General features: G+C 39.4%; 1 protein-coding gene across 2 annotated transcripts in view; it reads right to left on the bottom strand.

The window, feature by feature from the left end:
- LOC127634469 (V-type proton ATPase 116 kDa subunit a 1-like) overlaps positions 1–19,720 on the bottom strand; it is a 43,776-nt gene that overhangs the window by 11,011 nt on the left and 13,045 nt on the right. The window contains exons 10-21 of one of the 2 annotated variants that reach the window (XM_052114054.1): positions 19,051–19,263; positions 16,840–16,990; positions 16,540–16,679; positions 15,567–15,730; positions 15,336–15,426; positions 14,874–14,992; positions 14,202–14,418; positions 12,594–12,701; positions 10,738–10,932; positions 8,637–8,654; positions 4,788–4,905; positions 3,735–3,906 (exon numbers count right to left, since the gene is read on the bottom strand). In XM_052114054.1, coding sequence (XP_051970014.1) covers positions 3,735–3,906; positions 4,788–4,905; positions 8,637–8,654; positions 10,738–10,932; positions 12,594–12,701; positions 14,202–14,418; positions 14,874–14,992; positions 15,336–15,426; positions 15,567–15,730; positions 16,540–16,679; positions 16,840–16,990; positions 19,051–19,263 — 1,706 coding nt within the window. The remainder of the gene's footprint in view (positions 1–3,734; positions 3,907–4,787; positions 4,906–8,636; positions 8,655–10,737; positions 10,933–12,593; positions 12,702–14,201; positions 14,419–14,873; positions 14,993–15,335; positions 15,427–15,566; positions 15,731–16,539; positions 16,680–16,839; positions 16,991–19,050; positions 19,264–19,720) is intronic. The other variant, XM_052114055.1, reaches the window with a different exon arrangement.

Here is a 19,720-nt window from a genome sequence, read left to right as displayed (position 1 = left end):
CCATCATGTTTGGCCCCTGAAGGGTACCAACTGAGGGACACTGGGCTTTCAACTGAAGTTATTGAGACCATTCAAAGTGCTAAGTGCTATAAATGGGGTGTCTTTGAAAGATGGTGCAGTACACATAATGCGGATCCAGTTAACTGCCAGATTACTTCAGACTTTCTGCAGGAAAAATTATCAGCAGGCACATGCCCCGCCACTCTCAGGGTTTACGTGGCCGATCTATCGGCTTGCCACGCCCTGATTGACGGGATGCCGACGTCTTCAACATCCTCTGCTCGCATGGTTCGTGGAGCCATGTGGTTGAGACCTCCTGCTAGGACCAGGATCCCTTCATGGGACTTAGCAATAGTCCTTGAGGGTCTGGTTGAGACCCCCTTTGAAATTCTAGAGTCAGCGTCTGATAAACTTCTGACTCTCAAGATGGTTTTTCTTATGGCAATTACTTCTCTAAAAAGAATTGCGGATCTATAGGCTCTGCCTGTCTTGCCAGCCTGCTTAGATAATCATCCTGACTACCTGCCTAAGGTTCCTTTCTCGACCGCACATCCGGTCACTCTCGAAGCCTTCTCCTCCCCGCCGTTAACAACGCTGAAGCGTGAAAGTCCGTGCCCTTCAGTCTTATGTACACTGCACTAGCTAGTGGCATAAGTCAGGGCAACTATCCGTTTCCCATGGGGCCGCAACAAAGAGGCGGCCGCCACCAAGCAAACTATGTTGCATTGGGTGAGGGATGCTATTGCTCTGGCCTACGAGGCGCGCGGTCAAGCTTCGCCAGTGGGTATCAGGGCTCACTCTACCAGAGGGGTCGCCTCCTCTAAAGCTTTGGCCAGAGGTGTCCCTCTGCAACATGTTTGTAATGCGGCGGGCTGGTCCTCTCCATTTACATTCATAAGATTCTATAGTTTGGATGTTCATGCCACTCCGGGTTCTCACGTCCTTGAGTCAACATCACAAGCTAAAGTCAGAGACCTATTGCGCTCTTGTGAGCACAACTACACAACCGTAAGGGGTCCGGACACTTAGTGCGGCGGCGTGGGTATTCTCGTTCCCAAAGCGCTAAATCAACGCAGCATCAAAGTGAAGCTTTTTGATAAGGAATGTCTCGGGTTACTTAAATGTAACCTCTGTTCCCTGATAAAAGTGGAACGAGATGCTGAGCTTCATTGCCACACTGAGGATGCCCCAGGACTGCTTTTCAGACAAAATACCTGACGATGCACCTGTGGCGCATCTATTTATAGCCCTGCTACAGGTGCATCCAATGATGTCACCAGCAGAGGCTATAAATTCTAGTTAATTTCATTGACGTGTTGCACACATATTCACAGCTGGTCACTCCTAAAGACGTTCCCAAAGCGCTAAATCAGCGCAGCATATCGTTCCTCTTTTATCAGGGAACAGGGGTTACATTTAAGTAACCCGAGACGCTCTGTCAGGTCCTTATAATGAAAGTACACACGTGCCAGCACTTTGACGGTCCAAAAAGGTGCTCCAAACGAAGGTTCGGGAGAAGCTAGTCCTGTCAATCTCAATGCAAGCACATACAAGCAGCCGCTAACCTCACTCCTGTGACAATTCTTCTGGCATCTGGCCCCGCTCACTTACCCGCAGCAGACAGCATTGTCCTCTTCTCAGACCAAAGTTTTTGTTTTCTGCTCATCAATCAAAACTGCCACCACAGCATACTCATTTTCTATATTTTGTGGTTATTTCAACTGGCACTATAATTATAATCACGTCTTTTTATCCTTTCTAACCAGAGCAGACCTTGTAGCGTGAGCTCACTGCCTCAGCAACATCCACATGAGATTGTTTAAAAGCTTGGAAACTCAAATTTACAGTGCATTTAGGCAATATGACCAACTTTTACCATGTTTTTTGCAGAGTTCTATTCTCATAATTCATAAAATACGATGGCTGTACACCACTCTCTCTAACATACGGTTCAACATCATGCAAATCAAATAGTCATCATGAGATGTACTGTGTGTTTTTGGGAGTAGAATGACATGTAAGACATGGGATACTTCACTGGCCATTGCCTGAAACTTGGACTAAGGATGGACTGCACCAAAATGAACTGCCACAAGCTTCCATTTGAAGTGGGATGCACCTCACTGATCTCTGCCTGCATCACATTGGCCAAAGAATGGACTACACTCTTAAATGGAATTCATAGACAATTAATAAACTGCCAACTAAAGCCTTCATCAGCCAAATAACATAGGACAATGTATCTGTGTGCACTTCCGCAGTTAATTCAGGATGGACTTCATAGCAAACTGTGCTTCCTATCCTTTTGTCTCCCTTACAGGAGTGTTCACATACACATTTCTATTCCCTCTACAGGTGTTCACAGTTTGAGTTTGACACTTTTCATGGAATTGAATCTACAGGTATTTTCATCAACTTGCCTGATATATCAGCAGATTCCTTTTACTCCAAGACTCTTCTCAGGTGCATGTTGGAGCCTTTACCATTGCTTTGCAGGTGTCTGTTAATTTTCAACTTGTTTCTTACATAAAACTATCGATTTGCTTCAGAAGACATTCATTGACCGACTGGAGTCGCATGGATTACGTTTAAGTGCTGGCACCCATGTACTTGCATTATAAGGACCTGACAGAGCTCTATCTTCTAAAAATCTTAATTTGTGTTCTGCTGAAGAAAGACAGTCATACTTCTCTTGGATGGCATCAGGGTAAGTGACTAATGAGAGAATTTTCCTTTTTGGCTGAACTATTCTTTTAACCATTAAAGGCTTATCAATACTTTTTATACAGGATACCATGTAGCAAAAATATTCCTCACATAAAACCACCATAACAAAAACATACGGAACAAATCATAAAGTGTCTTTATATGATGCTGCGAGTGACATTGTGACCTGCACAGCTGTTTGTCACTAATATAGGACAATATACAGCATAAATTATAAATAATGCAAAAAATAGTTTCTAGGCCAAATAATAAATATGTATAACCACTACATTTTCTCAAATCCATAGGTGTAGCAAGAAGTTCACATTTTGGACCCTGTTTGTTTGCATCTAGCTTTAACAAAAGTCAGTGCTGTTATCTGATTACCTGAATTTTAAATGTAATTTGTTACACTACTTTTTCACAAAAAAACAATACATTGCACCCAGATGTGTTTTAAATTACATGTTGGTTCTGATTTACCAAGATCCTAATTAATGAGTACTAATTAACTTGTGCAATCTACCAAATTGCGTGTGTGTTTTGCAAGTGATTTACTAAGAAAAATCTTTCTAAGATTTACTAAATGCAAATAACTACACGTGCAAATATTTTGGACGCAGTTAAAAACAATGCCAGTGTTTACAACAATCTTTACAACTTTGAAATACAACATAGTATGTACAGTAGGCCTATGTTATCAGTTATGATTTCGGAGCGTTATTCAGATTAATACCTGCCTTTTTAATTCATATTAATTTGTTCTCGCAATTTCCATTTCTGAAGTGACTTTCGGACTTGATTAATCATATTGTGGGTGCAATTAAATTTATTTGCATCGATACGTCCGTTATTTTGCACATCTGGATGCACGCCTCTAAATTGCATATTCACACACCGACCTTTAGTAAATCAGGGCCATAGCCTTAACTTAATGTAATAATTTGATTTGGCAGTAAGGATTGCCTTTAGCTGTGAATGATAAATAAAGTATATGAAAGAATTCGCTGTGTTTGTGTGCATCTCACCAATGCAATCGCAGAGCATGAAGAAACGCAGACAGTCCCTCCATGATGAGCAGGATGCACACTGTTAATGTGGCAAAGGCAGAGAAAATGATTGACAGGCCGAAGAATCCGCCCCCACTCCTGGAGGACAGCCCGATATGCATCACCATACCCCACAGCACCTCAGACAACTCTGATATACAGACAGAAAGAAAGACTGTTATATTTAAACATGAATGTGGATTTACTGCAGCAATTTACACTGAGCCAAAACATTATGACCACCTGCCTAACTTGCTGTAGGTCCTAAGAATGGCGCCAAAACAGCACCGTCCCGCTGAGGCATGAACCCTACAAGACCGCTAAAGTTGTCCTGTGGTATCTGGCACCAAGTTCTGTAAGTTGCAAGGTGGAGCCGCAGTGGATTGGACTTGTTGGTCCAGCACATCCCACAGATGCTCAATCAGATTGATATCTTGGGAACTTGGAGGCCAGGGCAACACCTTGAACTCTTCATCATTTTCCTCAAACCATTCCCGAACAATGTGTGCAGTGTGGCAGGGCGCATTATCCTGCTGACCCTGCTGAAAAGGCCAGCATTGCTGGTCACCAGCTTATGCTGTGTTTTGGGTGCTGGTCCCCCAGTGTGGCATGCTGATGTGCTGGTGTCCCCACAAGGCATTAAAACTAGCTTAACCAGCTTCATCAGAAATACCATGCTGGAAAACAAGCTTCACCAGCAAGGTTTAGCTGGTTGACCAGCATAGCCATGCTTATCACCAGCTAAACCTTGCTGGTGATAAGAATGCAAAGGGGTGTACCTGGTCTGCAATGACGCTTGGTATGTGGCATGTATAAAATTGACGCTCTGACCCAGTTGTCTGGCCATAACAATTTGGCCCTTGTCAAAGTCACTCAGGCCTTTACTCCTGCCCATTTCTCCAGCATTCAACACATTGACTACAAGAAATTGATTGCCTTGTTAGGAGGTTTTTCGTTTCACCGGTGAGTGGTCATAATGTTTTGGCTCATCAGTGTATGTGAGAGTGAGAGTGTATGTGTGTGTGTACTCACGAGCATGAGCCAAACTAAGTGCCCAGAGCCGCAGATACGAGGCTGTGTTGGAGATACAGCCCAGGCAGTACTCTATAGTGTGAATGGCCTGATTAACGGCCACATCTCCAAAGTTAAACTAGAGACAGTGAATTAAAGAACATGGGTTAAAAGAGTAATTATCAATAACATCAAAAATGATCTTTGACTGAAGGATCAAAAAAGGCCAAACTTAAAGGTGAAGTGTTCTAAGGCAAGAGCGTCACGTCAAGATTTTCAAAACACCTGCCCTAAACTCACACAAAAAAACATAACTCACTATTTAATCACTATAGAACGATGCATCTTTGGAGAAATTATCTAGCTAGTCATGACTGTTCCCTGAAACTGTAGCAGCTATGTTGCACATTCTTTGTTTGAATCATGTTGGTTTAACAATATAGAGCTTGTTAATGATGATATGCAGGGGGTAGAGTAATAATTTCTGCTGAGAATGAATAAATGCATTTAATTCATTTGCATGTAAGTTGTGTCAGACACCAAATTGGTGTCTGCGTTTGTATGCACTGTGTAATCATGGTTCTCTTTACCCCCATATACGTACAGTACATGCGGCTCGGTAAGTTTCCCCTCTTACTTAATTCTCCAGGGTTCCCCCGGATCATTTGTAACGTATAATATATAAAGATGCATTTACATGTCCATCTAATTTGTGTTCTCCATCAGAAACCTAGGTGTGTTATATCCCTTCTCTTAAACTCTTAAAAGGGTTTCAGTTAAACGGGTTTCAGACTACATAAGTTTGAGTAAATGATAATAGAACTATAATTTTTTTGGGTGAACTATTGGGTGAATAATTGGTTCATAGAAAACAGTCATGCTTGCATTACGTTTCAGAATGTAGCTCTCTTCAATAACCCCAGAATAAGCTGTTTTTTAAGTGCATATTAACAGGGTCTTAAGTCTTGCATAATGAAAGATATAAATGGAATGAAAGACACAGAAGCCTCAGTGAAATTAAATGACATCAACACCATAAACAAACAAGAGAATTTGCTTCTAACCACAGGTAAAGTGCTGTAGTTGCAACCATTTTGAAATGCTGTTTTCAAATGTTCGTTGGAACTATGGATTTAGGAAACACCAAATTATGGTCTATCTATGATGATAGAGATGGGACTTGTGACTTTAGTTGGCTTTAACAATGCTTTTGGGAAATGCACCCATGGTTGATGCTCAAATAAACAGAGCAATGTTTTGACCTACCAGCCTTCTTAAAGTAGTCTCTGCACAATAAACTGGCCAGCAGGGATGTGCGCCATTTCAGAATTAAATTAAGCATGCCAATTAAATTCCTGAATTTGAAATGAATTTCAATTGAGGTAGCAAACAGATGCTGAACTGCAATTCAATTTAGAATTTAAGGAAGCAGAATTACAATGGAATGAAATTCAAACAAATTTAGACACTGTCGCTGTAACAAATGTTGTGTTTGTTTTGAGAGTCCTGCGTAGACTGCCCCAACCATGTTACTAAACCAATTGCATGTGTTGGGGGTACGACTGTCTGATGGTTTGAACAACAGAAGTCGAGGGGTTTATCTGGAAAGCTGTTTTGAAAACATTGTTTATTTTTGGAATTCTGTTCGGTGGCGCTAATGTCACATGAAATTAAAGTTGAAGTATGTCATTTCTAAGTTCTAATACATTTAAATGAACTCAAATGTACCTTAATTTCTTTAGGTTCTATGAAAATTTTACTGTTTACAGTATTAATAATCAATAATATATATATTAAAATATTATACAGTAAACATTGTTTGAAATGCCACCTATACAAATGTTTTACATTTATTTCACAATGTTAAATACATTATCATTTTATGGATCATGGTGGAAGAATTCTTAATTTCCCAGAATACTCTAATTTACATAATTACATTTAATATACTGTACTGTACACAATCAATAGATTCAAAATTGAATCTGAAGTTATCTGAAAACAATGGGGTGGACCATTTCTAGTGCAGCATGGCAATATTAAAAGCTTTGATGGCTGTGTTAATTTAAGCTAATTTAGAGAAATACTCTTATTAATTAAAAATATATATTAAATATAACACTGTAACTATTTGTCACAAAATATGTCTTGTGTTGGACTAATGAAATTGTCTTGTGTGACTGTGATGAATTTCTTTGAATTGCAATTCAGTAAATTCCAAATTTTAATTCAACTTCCTGTGGGGTGTGGCCAAATCAAATTCCAACTCATGAAAAGGAGCCAATTCTGAATATTGCCCAACCATGCTAGACAGGAGAAAGTATTTTAATATCGAAAAAATGACTTCACCTTTAACTGATGCTTAAATAAAAGCCTTATTTGTTTGTTTGATGTGTATGAACACTGTCTGTAGGATCCTTTATTAACCAGTTGAATAAATCTGTATTCAAATGTATCCTGTCCTTAAAATTATCAGTAGAAAACTACAACACTCTTCCAAAAAGCATTACTTCTGCAATTCTCCACTTGACTTTCCATCATAATATTTTTATATTGTGTAAGCTATGGAGTCGTGATGACACTTTCCTGTCTTTAAACTTACCACCGCAATCACACCCTGACCTTGCTTTTTCTGTAAGAAATGAGTAGTATACAATGGGGTCCAAACAGGACCACTAGTGAAAATACTTGCATTTTGCATTAATAATATTATATATCATCACATATTATCAGCATAACAATGTAAGTAAAAAGTGGAATTAAAAAATTTACGGAAAATGTAAGTATGTCTGTGCATTTGGTACATCCCCCTTTTGCTTAAATGACATAATGCATTCAAGCTGATGTGGACTCCAACTCCAAGTTTGTGCAAAACCTGAAGATCCATGTTATCCAGTATGATTAGAAAATGTTCCAACTCCATTGTCTATGTGGTTGGACTATTGGACCCCACTGTGTGTGTGTGTATGTATGTGTGTATATATGTATGTGTGTATATATGTATATATATATATACTGACAAGTTACGTGAAGAGCTTTACAAAGGTTTATTTTTAAGTTTATAAATGTAGAGTGGGTTTTTAAGTATGCAAAAGTGTGATGTATAAATATTATACGTGTGCATGCTTGACTATGTACAGGTGTGTTTATCAAGAAGGAAACCACAGGAATGGTTTTCCCAGTGTCAGTGTTATAAGGTTTGGCTTGGCGAGGTCTGGCTTCCCTTTTCCAGTTGATTCTTTTGTTCAGAGTGTTGTATGACTTTATCCCCTGCATGGAAACTTGACGTAATGCTCTCATTGTTCTACAGCAGATGTATGTTGTTAGGATGTCATAGAAACGAGACAGCCAAGGCTAATGGGTGACTAAAAGTGTTGACTCCATAACACAATATCAAAGATAAGATATTATATAATACTAAAAATCATGTGGGAATCAATTGCGGTTTAGCTCTATTTAGATTTGTTGATGTTGTTTGTTGTAAAGATGGCTGTTTTATTTGCAGTCACCATTCTGTGATTACCATTTCCAATTTCCTGTGAGGTTTTTGGGAAGAATATGCATGTTCAATGGCTCACTAATAATATAATAATAGGCCATAACTTCCCAATAATATGCTACAACATAATCATTTTTGATTGAAGCTATTACCAGTAAGTGGAAACAATGTTGTAATCTCAAATCTGAGTTTGAGGTGAAGTTCACTGATTGATTTGACGATAGATTTGAGAGAGATCATTATTTAGAGAAATATACTGTAAACCCTAACAAGTAGAATATACTTAAAGTATAAGTCTATAAAGGTTGTAATGGCTTATTAGAGGTTGTATCTACATGCAAAAATGACAACAATACACACAAAGCTCTTACCGGTTCTTCCTCTGAATGCTTGAAAAGCAGAGAGCAGAGTTTTAGATATTGACAGAGAGAAAAGAATACATCTTTATAATTATATAACTGTACAAAACAATGAGCATAAGACAAGTCAAAGGTCACAGGTAAGCAAATACAATGTTTCCAAGGTGTGTAAAAATGCATTTCCTGAATATTCAATGCATTGATTATAGAATTGAATTCTAAACTACCATGAATTACTTCTGTAATAGCACCCAAGGTATTTTGTTTATTTCTTATCCCAAAAAAAAAAAAAACGAATCCTTTTTCTAGGACACTAGGAGACATCATCCGTCTCCTTGTCGAGTGCAGGCAACACAGAGGAGAAGTTAAAAGTTTCTGTGAGTGTTTACACTGTTCTATATGATTTGTCTGAAATCATATAAGCTCATCAAAAAAAGAAACTTTTGCAGTAATGTCTGGTCTAGTGAAGGTGGGTTTGTGCCCATAGGTGATGTTGTTGCTGGTGATGTCTGGTAAGGAGCTGCCTTACAACAGGCCTACAAGCCCTCAGTCCAGCCTCTCTCAGCCTATTGAGGACAGTCTGAGCACTGATGGAGGGATTGTGCGTTCCTGGTGTAACTCGGGCAGTTGTTGTTGCCGTCCTGTACCTGTCCCGCAGGTGCATATTCATACACAGGTGTGATATTCGGATGTGCTGATCCTGTGCAGGTGTTGTTACAAGTGGTAACGACCGTTCCACAGGTGCATGTTCATTCATTGTTTATGGTTCATTGATCAAGCACAGAAAACATTGTTTAAACCCTTTACAATAAAGATCTGTAGAGTTATTTGGATTTTTACAAAACTATCTTTAAAACACAGTCTCCTGAAAAAGGGACGTTTCTTTTTTTGCAGAGTTTATATGGATATAATGTGTATACAATGATGCTTAAATGATTATGAATGATAAACATTTTTTTCCTGATTTATGTGGACATAGCCTTAGTGTATTATCATTATTTTTCTCTTTTAACAGCACAGTGGAACACACTGTTGAGGGCAATGTCAAATGTTAAGAGAGAGGATGAAAATATTTTGTACATTCCAGTGGTGGATATGTTTGGATTAGGTGAGTCACAGAGCTCTCAGAGTCTCTGTGAGGAGTTCCTCCTCTGTTTACATTTCTCAAATCACTGCGGGATGACAAATCTATTATCTCCCTTGCATTTAATCCACCCTATCTTCTGCCTCTAACTCACCAGCTTCACTGGCTCAAAAGCCGATAGTTTAAAAGTTACAGCTTCTTTCAAACAATATAGTGATCTGAAAGCTTTTCTGTCATCAAACTACAACACCTATTAAGGCAAGATTATTTTAGCAATGGGGCCTGGGTAGCTCAGTGAGTAAAGGCGTTGACTACCACCCCTGGAGTCACGAGTTTGAATCCAGGGCGTGCCGAGTGAATCCAGCAAAGTCTCCAAACCAACCAAATTGAGCCGGTTGCTAGGGAGGGTAAAGTCACATGGGGTAACCTCCTTGTAATCACTATAATGTGGTTCACTCTCGGTGGGGTGTGTGGTGAGTTGTACGTGGATGCCACAGAGAATAGCGTGAAGCCTCCACATGTCTATGTCTCTGTGGAAACACTCTCAACAAGCCACGTGATAAAATGCGCGGATTGACGGTCTCAGATGCGGAGGCAACTGAGATTCGTCCTTTGCCACCCGGTTTGAGGCGAGTCACTACGCCACCACGAGAACTTAGAGCGCATTGGGAAATGAGCATTCCACATTGGGGAGAAAAGGGGAGAAAAAGATTATTTTAGCAATGGCAGTTTGTTATATTTTTTAACGAGAAAAACTGGACATTTAATTAGAGGTATTGTTAGACAAAACAGGGTCGATACTGTGTTCATGTACTGATATTGGTTTAAATGCTAAGATATCAAAACCAATATCATGCAACAATTTTGCTGTAATCAGTGGTGCAAAAATGGGGTATGCAGCATATGCGTTGCATGGGGGGGCACACAATGGGGGCTGCCAAACCAACCTTAAATCCTGCTATTTATTGTGATAAAGGGATGTTTCCATTTCTTGTAATATAATCAGCTGACATGACAGGCTCCACCCACCTCATCTCCATCTTCTGAGTGCTGCGAGAGCTGATCGTGGTCAATGATCTCTGCCTCGTCCTCTGTTGGCCCGTTTCCGATCCGGACGCCACCGAACTTCTGTGTGCCCTGTTGGGTGAGTCCGGTGGGTGAGCTGGTGCCTGTCTGCTCTAAAGTTTCTAGATTCTCTGCAGGTCTTGCTGCCCTCATCTGGGTCTAAATACAAACAAGGTCTGTGTGGCTATCAGCACGCCATGGGCTGCTTGAGTGTATGCTGTGTGTTTGTGTTATGCTTCTCAGGGCACCTACCAAACACATGACTGAGCTTTATCCGCCAATTTCAAGTAGCTGGGTGTATCTATAACAACACTTCACTAAACAATAGGTCATAAGGAGCCCTGCAACTTGTTTTACTTGTTATAACTGTATTTTGAACAAGTGTTGAATGTTTTTTCAATAAAGTTTGAATATTTATAACAAATTTGATCATGCTTTCTGCTACCAATAAATGATGTGCACTAGTTTAATAGAGTACTCAACTAATTGAGTACTCGTTCTGTACCAGCTCGTGGACTACTAAAACTCTACTCAAATATCGCAAATAGACTTGTCTTCCCACATTTTTTCCCTCTGAATCTCTCACTAACCACTTTCTCACAGTTACAATTGAGCCCACTGAGGGCGCTATACATGTGTCGTCGAGGTTTTGGATGAGAGAAGATATGGCGTCTGCGCTTTAGAAAGCAAAGCCTTTCTGCATCCAAATATCCATACTATATAGTATCACAACCCCCCATCAAATACAGTACATGCTCTGACAGCACACTATTTCGGATGCAGGGCTAATGTAGCACTACCATTATGTGGCAGGGCGGAGGGCGGGGCCGGGTCGTGATCATACACACCCGGTCCCTTATCAGGCTAATCAGGCCTCCGAGAGGGATGAAGGCCGACTGCGGAGGATTGATTAGCCTGATAAGGGACCGGCTGTGTATGATCAAGACCCGGCCCCGCCCTCCGCCCTGCCACACATTACTTGTAATATTTAGATTCTTATTGAATTCTACTCTATATTCGGTTCTTGTTGGAGTCATGCAAACCAACCAACAAGGATCTGCTTTTATAGTGGAAAGAAACTGCGAAGCGGTACGAGAAATTCGGAAGTGTACTAGACCAGTATGTGTGTAATGTGTATGTGCGTAAAAAAATATACATTTCATGAACGTGTCATACTTGTTATTTTAACTTATCTTTAATTTACAATTAATCAATTAGTAATTTTTTGTGGATTAGAGTACTTGACTAGAATTTTGGGAACATTCGCAATCCTAATAGCCACCCTGCTCTCTAGATATCAGCACTGGCCATTGAAAGACACATTTCGGTTGACCACTACATTACTATCTGTAATGCATCTGTAAATGGAAGTAATCTATTCCTTACAATATTTCACCACTTCCAAATACTTCCAGTAAGGTAGGTGCCCCATTGGGCCACACTAATGCTAGCTTCACTTTCAAAATCATAGGTCATCCTTCCTAATCAAATGAAAAATCTGGGCATGCACAATCCTGCTTGATGAAATACATATCTATGAATACATACAGGCAACAAAGATAAATGTGTTCTACTTGGATTTGTCCCATGGCATGCTGTTAAAAACATCTGAGGAAACAACATGACTCTCAATACCAGAGGACCGTTTGTTTTCAATATGGCCTTATATTTTCATATTTGTCACGGGCAATAAAACGAACAATCTTTTCAACATTCCATTTATCATGTCACCTGGTTTAATGTTGACTCACACACAGGAAATTACATCAAATGAAAGAGACAGAGGTTTGGCATGTTTTGATTGGGGTTCATAGACATACCAGGTGTTTCTTCCACAGGTACTGGCGGCGCAGGACCATAGTCTTCACCACTAGCATACATGGTACACACGCTAGAGCTATCAACACCAACAGAGACTGAATCCACATCTACACACAGAGAGAGAGATATAGATATACGGTAATTTAAATAATGTCACATTTATACAATTGTATGTATGTATGTATGTATGTATGTATGTCAGCAATAGAGCGCAACGGTGTCCGGAGGTATTTTTCCCATTCATTTTTTTCAATAGGGATTTCATAAAATCCTTCATAAATGAGTTCTAGTGAATCAAACCAACCAGCTGCAATGTGAATCACATAACAAACTTTGAACAAAAAATTTTTGGAAATCAGATGAAAAGTCAATGGTACAAGACTGTGTACTTAACATCTGTAATGAGAGAATGAACTACAAACCCATGAAGCATTGAGAATGACGTAAGTGAATTAAAAACAAATGAAAAATACGACGCTATTGATATGAAGTTGTAGATTATAAGTAGATAATATAATACATTAAGTTTGTTGCAAAATGTTCACATATATACAAACATATTCTTGTCCACACAGAAGTAGTAGTTTAAGAGTGTATAGAGACTGTCTACATGGCTACATCATTCACAGTGCATCATGGTAGTGGATGGTTGCTGCAAGGCTTTTTTGGTGCACTTTGTTTGCTGTAATTCTCCGATTGGTGGATATTTCGCCACCAAGATATTCTGGTGTTAAAAACACATTCAAAAATGTATATAATGCAGACTTATTGCTTCAACAGAAGCATATCACATCGATTAACAAACCTTGGAGCTCACGGTAGATCTGTCTTAAGAGGTATACAAGTTATTGTTAAAATCAATACCCATAAGTAAAAATGAATGAGATTTCTACTTCTGGAATCTGTTGCACTCTATTATAAAACAAATAGTTCCATCTCTGAATTCTGATTGAATGAGCCGAGTTTTAACTAATAATAGTTTATGCACATTTAATTAATGCAGGTGGACAGTCACAAAATTATATTTTAAGTAAAAAATGAGAGAGAAGTTGAATTCTGTTAACATTTATTTTTTAATGACCATGTTTCAACCCTAAATTGGTCTTTGTCAGGTCAAAAAAAAATATTATTTGGTGTTGGAACTTTAATATAGTCACATCCTCCAGACCTGTTCACACAAGATCTTCTTCCCCAGAGTATTCACCCATACCAGACTACATTTCCCAGAACCCCCTTCTTCTCGCCAGTGACTCTCACACCTGATTGCCATTCATTCATCAAACTCCCAGTGTATATAATCCCCCACTTAAACTTCACTTCTATGCGAAGTCTTGCCAATTCTCCCGTTGTCTTGCATTTCTGAGTGTTATTTTTATCTACATCTACAATAACTACTATTGCCATTAAACTCTGCACATGGATCTTCCCTCTGTATCTGCCTCTGACTCGTTACAAATATAATGAAATACAATATTAATAGTTAAATATTAATTCAAAATAGTATAGGCTACATACAAAAAATAACTTAAATAAAAATGACAAATTATTGGTTACAGCTCAAAACAACAAGACATTTTTGGGGGCTTTGTTTTGTATGTGTGTGTTACCTGTCCTCTGTACAGGGGTTTGTTGGTAGGGTCATTGTAGTTGAACATAAACATATTGATGAAGGCTATCAGAAGACTGGGAGCATCTTTAGAGGTCACTGCATCATATGCTGTCCACTTGTAAAAGATGAGCAGGATCAGATAACCAAACAGACTGGCCATGAAAACAATCTCTGGGATGAAACCAAGGAAGATGTTCAGAGGTTTCTTAAAGTACCTGTGAGACACAGGGAACTACAGTTAGAGCAGCAGATGAGCACAGCTTTTTCCTGGTCTTTCAGATGGTGGTGGCTTTGCTGACACGTTATACATAGATCATATGACCATTAATGTTTTGTGTTAGACTAATTGATCACATGTGTGTTGAGTTGTTAGTATATAAGAGTATCAAGCGAAAGTTGTAAGGCAAACACTGAAGAAGGTCCGGTGGGACCAAATCATCTGTTGTCCTTTTTATTTATTGCATGGAGCAGTTTATCTGAGCAGACTTGCACTTGTGAAAATTTAAAAGAGTTTATTGAAAATGTCTGCTTACAATCCCCTTTTTTGTGGAAGAATGAAAGTGAGTTGCATATTTTTTTCGATCTTTCTTTACTGATAACACATTAACAGCTATTACAGTTTGTCAGATGATAGTCTGATTCTTACACTAGCTGCTTCACACTCACTTACAGATGATTGAAGAGGGAGAGTATGACTCCAAACAGCATGTGTATGACACCCAAGATTACTGACATCTTCATCTTGAAGGAGTTGAGGAACGTCAGCTTGTTTGTCGCAATATTCCAGATCTAACAAAAGAGAACAGCAATAAACCAATACTGCTGTAGTTCAGACATGAAATATGCTCATTTTACACTTACATTTTAAAGATGGCTATGTAGTCGATCCTAGATAAACATTTAAAAACATCTTATAAAGAATGGATTCATATATATATTTATAAAAATCATAAACATTGTGAATACAGCTGCTGGGTGTTGAACATCTAATGGATATCTTGGTAACATATTACAGATGAGCAATTACAGATGAAAATGAACATACAACATTATCTCATCAATCTAAATGTGCTTTCTCAGGTGTTTTTTTTGTAGTAGTAGTTTCTGTCTGTGCATAGTTTGTGACACATACAGGGTCAATGCCCAGAGGATATGGGCCCCCAAATACTCCAGGAACTGCTGGATCCAACTGAAGAACATGGTTTCTGTCCAGAGTCTCGGGCCTACACACACACACAAAGATGCTGCTTTTTGAACACTTGATTATTAATGCCATGCTATATACAATTATCATTCTAACAATGAAAGTAAGATTGTATGCTAATGTTGTTGGATTCTGTTTTACTGTTGCACTGGAACTTACGTCCAGTTTCCACCCATGATGCTGAACATGGGCCGCACACTCCAGCCAGACCCGAACATGTTGACTGATTTAGAGAAGCAGTCATTATAGATCAGTCCGGTGTAGACGGAGAAGATCCCCATCAGGAGAATGATATAACGGCCAGCAAATATCATGCTAAACATCTGCACACACACACACACCCACACACACACACACACACACACACACACACACACACACAGACACACAGACACACAGACACACACAGACACACACAGACAGACGTTAGGAGAGAAAGAGATACTGCTGTATATTAGCCTCTAAAGGCTGTATAACTTTATAAACAACTAGATGGGATTGATAGTTATACAGACATTACAGTAAAACAAACCACCAGCTAGCTAGTCAGACAGACTGACAGACCGATAGTTTTTAAAATTGATTGATTGTAAAATGTCAAAAAAAAAAATTTTTTACTATGGCAGGCAAAGACAAAGTGTCCCAGATGCAGTTTTTTGTTCAACCAAAATCTCAATAATATCCAGAAAAACTTTAGATTTGGTGCAGAACACGGGACTTTTAGGTACAAACAAGCCCGAAACACACCAGCACACCTATTATGTTGAAAAGACGGAAGGTTGTTGCTTTTATTGGAACTATCGGTAAAAATCTGTAAAGATAAAAATAAGCACCGATTAATCTGTAAAACTGATATATCGGACTACCTGTAGTATTTATAATGAAGGGTAGGGATATTCTCATAATAGAGCATTTTATATGACAACATTTGTAAACGCCCCTCAGTGCAGGATGATGTCATGAATTGTTTTGGTCCCGTGTAAATTTCTATACCAGCCTTTTTTGAGTCAATGTACACTAGTATTAAGATGACCTCAATCCTAACACACAAAACTCTCATTATGATTTCATTGGGCCTTTAACAGGATCTGCATGCATAATAACTATAAAATAATTGTTGATAAGCTGAGACCTCATTGTCACTTTTCTGAGCGAGCAGGCGAGTTTCTCTGATGACGAGGTAAAGCGCTGCACAAGTCATCAACATGCCGTGACCCATGTCACCAAACATGACCGCAAACAGGAAGGGGAATGTAATAATGGTGTACGGCGCTACAAGAAACAAGAAACAAAACATTGAATCATACATGTGTTAAAAGACACATCTATCATGTTTTGTGTTAGAAAAAGTTGACCGCTGAACCAAATGGTAAAAATGTTGTTTTTGTAAACTCTATCAACTCCTATATAAATACATTTGTTTTTGTGGTACCTGGGTTGATCTCTCGGTAGGTTCCAATCCCGTAAGCATCCACAATGTTCTGGAATCCTGACGTGAACTTGTTAGTCTTGTTGAAAGTAGGTGGAGTCTGCTTGGTTTGCATTCGGTTTAGGATGGAAGGAACTGTTGACCCACTCCGTTCCTACACAAATAAAATATGATTACATTTAAAATACAGAATGTAAGAGGACAGTAACATTTTATATTATATTAGTTTATCTTTGTGACACACCCCTGAGTTACACTGAATTATGGACCATTTGTAATCATTACACATATAAGAAATCTGATTTGCAAATGACGAGTCAAAATAAATTTTTGTGGTATTCAGCATTATGCCAGAAATGCTGAGGGGCACAGGACTGAGCTTGAGCTCTGAGGGAAGCAGCTGCTATTACAGTGCATCCGGAAATGGATTAAATTCATTATTTTACTAAAAATTCTACAAACAATACCCCATAATGACAACATGAAAGAAGTTTGTTTGAAATCTTTGCAAATTTATTAAAAATAAAAAATGAAAAAAAAAAAAAAATCACATGTACATAAGTATTCACAGCATTTGCTCAATACTTTCTCGAATCACCTTTGTCACCAATTACAGCCTCAAGTCTTTTGTGTATGATGCTACAAGCTTGGCACACCTATTTTTAGGCAGTTTCTCCCATTCTTCTTTGCAGGACCTCTCAAGCTCCATCAGGTTGGATGGGGAGCATTGGTGCACAGCCATTTTCAGATCTCTCCAGAGATGTTCAATCGGGATCAAGTCTGGGCTCTGGCTAGGCCACTCAAGGATATTCACAGAGTTGTCCCGTAGCCACTCTTTTGTTATCTTGTCTGTGTGTTTAGGGTCGTTGTCCTGTTGGAAGATGAACCTTTGCCCCAGTCTGAGTTCCAGAGCGCTCTGGAGCAGGTTTTCATCAAGGATGTCTCTGTACATTGCTGCATTCATCTTTCCCTCGATCCTGACTAGTCTCCCAGTTCCTGCCACTGGAAAACATCCCCACAGCATGATGCTGCCACCACCATGCTTCACTGCAGGAATGGTATTGGCCATGAGATGAGTGGTGCCTGGTTTCTTCCAGACATGACACTTGCCATTCAGGCCAAAGAGTTGAATCTTTGTTTCATCAGACCAGAGAATTTTGTTTCTCATGGTCTGAGAGGTCTTCAGGTGCCTTTTGGCAAACTCCAGGCAAGCTGTCAAGTGCCTTTTACTGAGGGGTGGCTTCAGTCTGGCCACTCTACCATACAGGCCTGATTGGTGGAGTGCTGCAGAGATGGTTGTTCTTCTGGAAGGTTCTCCTCTCTCCACAGAGAAACGCTGGAGCTCTGTCAGAGTGACCATCGGGTTCTTGTTACCTCCCTGACTAAGGTCCTTCTCCCCCGATCGCTCAGTTTGGTCGGGCGACCAGCTCTAGGAAGAGTTCTAGTGGTTCCAAACTCTTCCATTTACGTATGATGGAGGACACTGCTCATTGGGACCTTCAATGCTGCAGAAATTATTCTGTGACCTTCCACAGATCTGTGCCTCGATACAATCCTGTCTCGGAGGTCTACAGACAATTCCTTGGACTTCACAGCTTGGTTTGTGCTCTGACATGCACTGTTAACTGTGGGACCTTATATAGACAGGTGTGTGCCTTTCCAAATCATGTCCAATCAACTGAATTTACCACAGGTGGACTCCAATCAAGTTGTAGAAACATCTCAAGGATGATCAGTGGAAACAGGAAGCACCTGAGCTCAATTTTGAGTGTCATGGCAAAGGCTGTGAATACTTATGTACATGTGATTTTTTCATTTTTTATTTGTAATAAATTTGCAAAGATTTCAAACAAACTTATTTCATGTTGTCATTATGGGGTATTGTTTGTAGAATTTTGAGGAAAATAATGAATGTAATAAATTTTGGAATAAGGCTGTAACATAAAAAAAATTCGAAAAAGTGAAGCGGTGTGAATACTTTCCGGATGCACTGTATATACTTGGGATATGATTGGCAGGCCTAGAAGAACAAGCTCCTCCCAAACTTAAGGTTGGAACTTCATTTTTAGATGAGTCATTGCTAGTTCAATTAACATTATTATTTCCTGTTCCAAAAGGTCAGTTTTCAGAGCAAATTTCTTGTTTCGTGTAAATAACTATCAAATCACACGTCACTGAAACAATCTGTAATGAAGATGGATGAATATTCCTCACCGTTCCCCTGCGCAGAGCGAACTGAATGGAATCAAGGTCAGAAACGGGGCACCAGACTTCAGCAATTAAACATTTCTGTGTAACATCGATGTTGCAGAGGTTTAGAGTATGATAAATGGCCTTCATCTTCCTCACTTTAATGAACCACACTCGTATGGTTTTAGCAGCTGCCTGCAATACTCTCTGTCGGTGATCCTCTGTTTGATTCAACACCTATACAAAACACAGCAAACACATGTGGACAACATTTGAAATAAATGAGGGCATTCACACACAGTCAAGTGGTTTCACAAGGTCAATGGGGATCGGATTTACATGAGATTTTGTTCCCAATCATGTCAACTGTATCTGAGAAAATATTTGTGTTGATACAACAAAGCAATCAAAAGTTATAACATTACAAAAACATTATTTATCATAGTATCCAAAAAATCTCCATGTGTCCAAAAGCCACTCAGAACAAATAAAACATAATTATTGTACATTGTACAAACTCAACAATGACTGGCGGGGCTGTGGCTCAGGTGGTAGAGCGGGTTGGCGGTTTGATTCCTGGCCCACACAACTCCACATGCCAAAGTGTCCTTGGGCAAGACACTGAACTCCAAGTTGCTCCCAATGGTAGGCTAGTGTATGAGTGTGGGTGTGAATTTGTGTGTGAATGGGTGAT

This window comes from Xyrauchen texanus, chromosome 41 (genome assembly GCF_025860055.1).
Source record: "Xyrauchen texanus isolate HMW12.3.18 chromosome 41, RBS_HiC_50CHRs, whole genome shotgun sequence".
In the NCBI taxonomy this organism is placed as follows: Eukaryota; Metazoa; Chordata; class Actinopteri; order Cypriniformes; family Catostomidae; genus Xyrauchen; species Xyrauchen texanus.
This window is presented reverse-complemented; position numbering and strand designations above follow the sequence as displayed.